Source organism: Penaeus chinensis, chromosome 17, assembly GCF_019202785.1.
Source record: "Penaeus chinensis breed Huanghai No. 1 chromosome 17, ASM1920278v2, whole genome shotgun sequence".
NCBI classification, from domain to species: Eukaryota; Metazoa; Arthropoda; class Malacostraca; order Decapoda; family Penaeidae; genus Penaeus; species Penaeus chinensis.
Genome location: NC_061835.1, coordinates 20,949,806 through 20,958,902, shown reverse-complemented (window position 1 = coordinate 20,958,902; position 9,097 = coordinate 20,949,806). Strand labels below are relative to the sequence as shown.

Below are 9,097 nucleotides of genomic sequence, written 5' to 3'. Positions count from 1 at the left end.
AATCCCCCCCCAAAAAAGCATAACAGTAGTGTACTTGGTAGAAAACCTATTTTCCACAATTTACTGATTTTCCTTTATTCTGGTGGATAATTTTTATTCAAAGACCCCTAAAGCTAATATTGGATTAACTGTTTGTAACTGGATTACCATAAGTGCATAAAAAGAGGTGAGAACTTTCATACCTGTTCATTATCCATATTCTCATCATGTTCTGCTGCTTCTGCTTCATCTTCATTTTCTTCTTCATCAACTTCCACTTCTTGCTCTTGTTCTTCTTCAACTTCCTCTTTGTCTTCATTTTCTTCCTCCTCCTCTTGTTCTTTTTCCTCATCTTGTTCATCACAAACCATTCCATTTACACCATCTTTGTCCTTCATATTCTTCAGCGTCTTAAAAAAAGAAATGAAATAGTAGTAACAATATAACAGAAGCAGTTTGATCACTGAGTACACACTGGCATAAAAGGGTACAATAATCATGAGCAAACAACTGTAAACCTTACCATAACTATCAGTTCTCCGTTGCAGTTGCTCAAAGACCTGTGTTAGCATGGAGATTTGTGGGTTGGCAGTGATGAAGCTAACACACGAAAGACCAGTTTGACAAGCAGCAACCACCTACAAGAACTTCTGATTAATACCTGGACTTTTAATTTAAATATTTCAAAATCCTGCAAGCCTTATCAACAGATATCTAAAATCTTGTAAGACATTATGACTGGGAAACTAGAATAACCAGGTAAAGAAATACAAAGAGAAATGCTTATGCTTTCTTACCGACATGTGATGATCATGCAGGCCCATTTGAAACAGATGTAAAATCATAGTATATGGTACAGGACACCTTGGATCAGGGTGAGTTGCCATACATGTTAAAGTTTTAAACAGCTGTGCTCGTGTCGTATCACCAAAGTAGATGACTGGCATTTGGCTACCATTCATCACTCGATCTGTCACAGCTATGACTCTCTTCTGTAATGCCTGTAAATGTATTCATAATTTTGGTATGATTATCTATGCATATATTAAACATAAATATATAGACAAACAGTTGTATACTTTGATGTATACATACTTTCATTTTCCTACATATTCAAAAAAACAAATTCTGTACTGCACATCAATGCTTTTCTCACTCTCCATCCTCACCTGTCTCGACATCAAGGGTGTGGAATGTGTCGCATATCTAAACAAGGCTTCTGCTAATCTCAGGGCAGCGGTAACAACCTTGCCAAAGTTTTCATATTCTGGAAGAGGAGTGTTTGATGGTTCCGAGTCTTTTGTCGAGACTGTGTATCCTTTCTTCTTGCTCTTCTTCTTCTGCAGCGTGAGATTAGACAGTCCTCTGCTGCCATAGCTCTGCAACAGGACATTTGTTCAGTAAATTTCATTGATCCATGATATTCCTGAAGTTATGAAAAATTAGGTTATTATTATTATTAAAGATGAGGGACTATCAAGATACAGCACACACACACATCCATGCCGATAATGAGTTCCTAAAGATTTCCTCTTAAACAAATGCATTTTTTAATAGTCATATCATCTAATATATTCTTTCTATAGTCACCATCATCAACACCATTCTTACCCTATTCCTCCTTCCGATTCCCCATCCCTATCCCCGTCCTCATTCCCATCCCACTCCCCATTCCCATCCCACTCCCCATTCCCATCCCACTCCCCATTCCCATCCCACTCCCCATTCCCATTCCTATCCCCATCATCCTCATTTCAAGCACAAATTTCTACTTCTTAATCTAATCCAGGTTCCTCCCTAGTGCAGCTGACTTACCTTTATTGTAAATTCTTGGTTCTTTGGCATCAGATCTTCCACAATGACATCGATCAACTTGGGTGACGCTGGATGCCTTCCCTGAGACACTTCAACCAGAGTGGTCATGACAGAATATGCGATAATCCTTGTCTGTTGCCCATTAGTTGCCCAAGCTTTGGCCTTGCTGTCATAGTAAGACCTTATGGTTGCAGTGAGCAATTCTGCTATAAGGCTGAAGTACAAGTCTACACAATCTCTCATGCTGTAAATAAAAATAAGAAAATATCATTACCACAAAAATATTAAGAAATATATACCTAATAAATGTTATAAATATGGTCGTAATAACAAAAAATATATACTGATAATAAACTAATCATAATAAGGAAACTAACATGAAAATATATTTATAGATATTCATAAACAAATTGTGTGTTTTCACCACCACCCCCGCCCCCACACACACAATGTTTATTACCTCAAAAAAAAAAAAAAAAAAAAAAAAAAAAATATATATATATATATATATATATATATATATATATATATATATATATATATTACTCATTTCACTATAATGTATTTTTTTAACACTGTTCTTATAACTAATAGGTTGTATGAGATATGCCTTGTCCTCTAAATATAACTAAAACTGAATGGTACAGATGTATTGCAACAAAACTGGATAAAATACATCAGATATTGTACTGAACCTATCTTCTCTCAACTGGAAAGAAAAATGATGGACCAGCTTCCAAAACTAAATAAGCAGAAGAGGAATGCTGACCACATATTAAAGACCTGACAATCAATGAGAATGATGATTTCAATACCATTTCAATATATGAGAATATTTCATTTGGAAACTGTACCTGATCAGGAAGTCTCTTAGCATCAACAGACATTGCTGGTGAAGTGCTGGCATAAAGAAGGCTAATAATTTATGTTCATAGCTCTTGTAGGATTTCAGAACAAAAGTCTCCATCTGCAAACATGGTAAAATATTAATAAGACACTCCAATAACCCTTCATTTAGATCTTCTCCTTAAAATAAACAGATAAACAAAACTTATCTGTACAAGAATTAATAAATAGGTTATCTCTATATTACTGTACCTCTGTTTGCAATGTTTCCCTTTAGTGATTTCTTTATGGCTCCTGCTTTTTTATATTATGAGTGATTCAAAATAATGGTATTTTTAACAAAGGTATGATTCATTAGTGTGCAGTTCTCAGAATTTCAAATGCATCTTGAAGCTTCACCTATTCTTCTATTCCCTCCTGTATAGTGCTCATTGCTGTGGTTCTTGCCCACACACAATTTGAGATATCATCCTAAAATATGGCTCCCAACAGGACATCAAGTAATGATGAAGGCAGCAAGAAGTTAAGAAAGTGCAAGAGTATCTGACTTGCTATGAAACAATGTTAAACAATGTTTAAACAATGATGTCACAAAAGGACTTAGACTTGCCACACTCAACTGTGCAAATAATCTAAGCAAACAAGAAGATAAAGAGGACAAGTTATTCCATGTAAGTTCTTCTTGCAGCACCCAGATTGAAAGGATGGCTTGAAGATCAGAACCACCTCAAAGCTCTAATGAGCCCTATGACAATACAGCACAAGGTGAAAGCACTTTAAGAAGGAAATAAAATAAAGAACATAAAAGATCTTAACGTAAAGTGGCTTGCTGATCTTTTCCCTATATGGATGCAGAACTGAACAGGGAAAGAAGCTTGAAAACTGCAAATGATTTCAGAGAAGCTTTTCAATTTTATGAAGGACTATACAAGGAGAAGAGAAGCAACAAAGAAGCCAAGTTGGATAGCTTTTTTCGTAAAGCAGCAGCTTTACAATGGCGAGAATACAATGCCATGCCCACTGTAATAAAAGTTCATCTATTGTCTTGGCACATAGATGGCTCTACAAGTGCTTAGTCACCAAGGAATCAATTATTAGTCTTGCCTATCTCACCTGTTTACCCTTTTCCTTGATTTTTTGAAAGCTTCATTTGTGTTATTTTACTGTCTATAATGTTATCAATATTTTTATAACAATTTAGTAAGAATAATAACAATAAGAGTAATAACAATGTCACTATCGATAGTATTAGAAAAAAAAACACCCATTTTCCCACAAAATTAAGGAATGGGGAAATCAAGCACAGTCACTAGGGCCTACTGATAGACTCCTTGGTTGCTGAGCACATGTGGAACCATCTGTATGTATCAAAATTCACAAAAAAATATAAGGGCCAGTATCTAAACACGTAGTCATTGGGTTTAACCTCTCTAGTTTGGCATCTGTGTGAATGGCCACTATCACTCAAAAACTTTTTCTCTAAAATCCTAAATTGGTATATCAGACTGTACATTATTGTGTATAATAAATTCATACAACTTCTGTCACTTACCTACTGGTTGTTTATTTTGCCAAATTCAATTATTTTCCACTATTTTGAAAGTCATGAAGTTTGGGTGGGAGGTTAGGGAACATGAATTATCTTTTACAGTTATTTTCTTATGGAAATAATTGTTTCACTTTACATTGTGTCATTTTATGGTTTGGATTCAGAAATGAAACTATCGTAAACTAATGACTACCTGTAGATGCTTTTTTTAATACTTAAAACTAACTTAATATTAATTTCAAGGTACTCTTGCTACCCTTCCATACCTACACATAAACTCACTCCTAAATAATCCATAATTATCAAATATTTACCCATAACTTCATTCTTCATTTCCAGTTCCTCCATTATCTTTCCATATTTAAACATATATTCATAACTAAATAATCCCCAATTCATAAAAAAACATACTCATAACATAACTAATCATTCACATTACTGAATAAGAGTATATTTTCTCAGTGAAATGCATTATAATATCACTACTTTCACATTTGAGCTTAAAAAAAAAAAAAAAAAAAAAAAAAAAAAAAAAAAAAAATCTTAAACTCATCATTCCAACATTTAAACTAAAGCACTGAAAACAATAAGAAATCATATCATTTGAAACACTGGACTGCAATACAGATAAACATACCTGTAACATCCTAAAGACTGGTCCCAAAAGATTGCTCATTTTCACTGTTATGGCATCATTATTTTCACAAGAGACCATTTCCGATATGAACTTCAACGTGTTCATTAATCGGGTGATGGCCAACATGTGTGTGTAGAGTGGGTTTTTATCATAATAACCCACAGGCTGCAGTGGATTCAGCTTGAATGTGTATTCTCTGGGGTGGTTATAGGACTGCAAAAGAAGAGAGACAAAGTTTATATAAATTTGTATTACCTTTGTAACATCATGGTGTTTCTGTCTTTGGTGCATCATGTAAAATAATCTTTGAGATAAATATCTAAAAAGTGTTTCAGTAATATGACGAACATTGTAGAAATTACAAAAAATGTATTTTTCCTTTAAATAAGATTTGGGCTTCATAACACAATAAATTAAATCAGGAAATAATAAAAATTAAACTATGAATCTGAATGAAAATTATGATAAAAAATCCTAAACAATGAAAACAATTACAAAAAATCCAGAAAAAAGTACATAAAAAAGACCATGCATCTCATGAGTATAAATAACCAATGCCAAGATCAAGCAATAAACACATAGTAGATTCCATTTTTTTTAGTGAACTGCATTAAGCTATAGTCCAACAAACATAAATTTTCCATTTGTCTTAGTACTTGTAATGTAAATGAAGTAAATTCAGTGTTAAAATATGATTTACATTTAGCAAAATTATTTCAGACTTATGGCTTACTGAAGACAAAGAATAATGGCACTGTCCATGGCTGTAAGCCTATCAAGCTATAAGCATTTTCAGCATACTTGCTTTCTAAGCAACTTAACCCAACACAAGATATTGCTACACACATATTGCTCATACTATTACAGCCCATAAATAAGAGAACACACCATCAACATCTACCTCAATCTAAGAAACAACTTCTATAAAAAAAAAAAAAAAAACTTACCTCTTTCTCAACAATACCCTCAAAGAGATAGTCCATCAGGTGATGTGACAAGCAAATGAGCTGGGTTAGCTGCCGTCCCCTCGCCTCCGAACGGCTACTGGTTCCTTTGCCCCCAATTCCAGCTAGTGGCAATGTCGCGAAGGCCTGACCTGCATACGTCACTTCCGACTTTTGACCAGTGCAGGTGAGGGGAGAGTCTAGTTTCTTGAGCAGTAATTCCTCTAAGGCCGCCTATATAAAGATTATTGATTTTTAGCACCTTATGAAAGAGGCGGTAGGATGATTATGACAGTGCCGCTTTAGGTAAATGGGCAGAAAAAAATTGGGTAGTTGAGAGAGAGAGAGAGAGAGAGAGAGAGAGAGAGAGAGAGAGAGAGAGAGAGAGAGAGAGAGAGAGAGAGAGAGAGAGAGAGAGAGAGAGAGAGAGAGAGAGCTTTTCTTATACAACTAAAAAAATGCATAAATTTGCAGTATTTGAACTATGCTTCAGTGGATGATGATGATAATGATAATGATGATAATGATAATGATGATGATGATGATGGTAATGATAATGATAATGATAATGATAATGATAATGATAATGATAATGATAATGATGATAATGATAATGATAATGATGATAATGATAATGATAATGATGATTAGATAATGATGATAATGATGATGATCATCATCATCATCTTAAATACCATTTTAAAAAATTAGGAACATTATAACTTATAGTGCATCATTTTGGTTGTGCAAATATAAATGGCATGTTTGTATACATATACTGCATATATACAAGCTGTGAGATTACATACCTTATGAGGTAAGCATTGTTGTGGGAACACCTTCATGTACTCTTGTAAACACTTAAGAGCAGCTGGACTCCACTGTAGATAAACAACAATTCATTGGCCTCCTACACATAACCATCTAATTACTAATCAAAAGATTGAATTTCATCAATTTATGACAGGAATATGAGAAAATATCATGGCTTCATTATCTCTCTGAGGATGGCTCTATTATATAGGATATCTTGAGGCTATGACAGACTTATCTTACATATTTTGTCAATATATTACTGGAGTAGAAGAAGACTGCTCTACCTTGTTGATAAATTAGCAGAAAAAATATCTTATACAAATAAGCTTAGTGACATCTGTTTCAAATGAATCCTATATATTCTCAGTGATGTTGCATTCAAAAAACAATTAATACAGATTTTTTTCCAGTGAGAAGTAACATGACATCAGTGAAATCTACAATTTCATTGTTTACATGCCAATGAGAATACATTTTTTTCTAAAAAAACAGAGCAAGAATTCTCTTTATCAAATCAAGGAACATAAAAGGAATTAATAATTACAGATTTCTACAACTGAGAAAATGTCAAGATAATCAAGGAACATAAAAGGAATTAATAATTACAGATTTCTACAACTGAGAAAATGTCAAGATAATTACATAGGAAACTGCTCCAGCCAGAGATGTGACCAGCGGAGCGGCAGACTGCGATATCAACTTCCGATGAAGCTCTGGTAGTTTTGGTATTCTCTCGAGAAGGAGAAGGATGGAATAGCAAGCAGTGCGCTTTGCCTTGGCCCCAGAGGGTGCATTTATAATCTGTTGGGTGATAAAAAGATAAAAAAACAATGAACGGAGGTAATTTTGGAAAGGAAGGAAAGAGAAAAAAGGGGAATAAATAATTATTTTGCTTGGGTATTCTATTTATATATTTTCCTGTAACTTTTCAACATCAAGTACAGTTATTCTGAGAATGTTATATTTCATCAGCCAACCTTAATCTATACCTTCCCATGAACATCACTTATTAGGGATTAGGGGGAAGACTGACATATAGATACATAGGTAAATAGACATAGAGACAAATTGATACACAGATAGACAGGCAAACAGAAAGACAGAAAGAAAGAAAGATAGACAGATAAATATAGATATATATTACTTCTAGATCAACAAGTAGTCTTCATATTTCAGATTACAGATATGAACAGCATTGTATGCTGTTCTCAGCAGCAATGAATTAAAGTTAAATGAAAAAGATGGACTATTATCAATCTGACATGCCTTTTTTATCAACTATCTTCTGTCTTTGTGTTAATGATGATAGACAAATGCAAAACTTTTACCATGCTGCAGAACTGAAGCCATGTTTGTCCCTGTGCTGTCAGAATATCCTTTGGGCACTGCTGGATCAATGGCACTAAGAATTTAATTGCATTTCGCCTGAAAATAGAAAAGATCAATGTTATTGAAAGAATGCATTAAAGCAAGAGCTAACTCTTTAAGAAAAGTTACTTATATTTGTTGACAAATTTTCATGCTTTCAATGCTTTTAATTGATTAGCTTTTAATAGAGGTGCAGATCAATACCACTAGCATGGCAGTCTGAACTTTTTTGTAATAAGCAGATAGCATACTCTCTTTAAAAGTTACTCTATTTATATTACAGTATATTTTATCAAAAACGTAATATATGATTTATTGTTCCTTTATGGGAAAAATATATAGCAACTAAAAGTAAAATTTAAAAGATAAAAAAAAAAAATGGTTGACAAACATTTTACAAAATATGACTATAATATTTGGTTGAACACCATGTGACGGGACAATGCTGTTAGGGAAAAATCTGGCAGAGGGCCGGGGAAATAGGAATGTGTAATCATGAAAAATTCTGCTGAAGGCCTCAGTGATGGAAATGAGTGTACAATACCCTAGGAGGAATATTAAACTCGGTGCACGCTTAGGAAAGGGTTCTTGCTTTATTTCCACCAAGGGGGGAATGAACTATCCGTGAACCATGCATGGAAGAGCAGCAGCTACAAGGAGGACACTATTTCCATAGTCAGGTACCTATTCCTTCTCCTGTGGCTGGTGGCACGAGTATTACAGAAAATTGAATAATAGGAAAAATGTAAAAGATAACACAAATAACAAAATGGTACTTATTGTAAATGTTATTGCAGACTCCTAGAGAGATAACATGGAGTCTGTTCAAGGAAAAAGAGTCTGTTACCATCTTTATACAGCATATCAAAGGGGACAAATTTGAACCTTGGGCCAGGTCTACAACCATCTGGAAGGGTCACCACTCAATTAAGCCCAATGCCTGGAATTGATTCACATGCGGGTCATGAGCCCCCCGAATCCATCAGGTTAATAAATAAAACTTTTACCACACAGTTACTTCTACTAACCTTGTTGTTTTCTGATGAAGTAAATTACTAATCTCCTTGGCATGAGTTTCTAAAACCTTGGGATTCTGAAAACAAGAAAACATTATTTGTAATAATAGAAATTAAATACTCAGGG

General features: G+C 34.1%; 1 protein-coding gene across 1 annotated transcript in view; it reads right to left on the bottom strand.

The window, feature by feature from the left end:
* Positions 1–291: 291 nt before the first annotated feature.
* The window catches only part of LOC125033985, a 10,098-nt gene continuing 1,292 nt past the window's right edge, over positions 292–9,097 (bottom strand). The window contains exons 2-13 of the mRNA XM_047625598.1: positions 8,983–9,047; positions 7,915–8,011; positions 7,229–7,387; positions 6,580–6,651; positions 5,774–6,004; positions 4,827–5,039; positions 2,649–2,761; positions 1,795–2,038; positions 1,149–1,358; positions 777–980; positions 503–617; positions 292–389 (exon numbers count right to left, since the gene is read on the bottom strand). Coding sequence (XP_047481554.1) covers positions 340–389; positions 503–617; positions 777–980; positions 1,149–1,358; positions 1,795–2,038; positions 2,649–2,761; positions 4,827–5,039; positions 5,774–6,004; positions 6,580–6,651; positions 7,229–7,387; positions 7,915–8,011; positions 8,983–9,047 — 1,773 coding nt within the window. The 3' untranslated portion in view covers positions 292–339. The remainder of the gene's footprint in view (positions 390–502; positions 618–776; positions 981–1,148; positions 1,359–1,794; positions 2,039–2,648; positions 2,762–4,826; positions 5,040–5,773; positions 6,005–6,579; positions 6,652–7,228; positions 7,388–7,914; positions 8,012–8,982; positions 9,048–9,097) is intronic.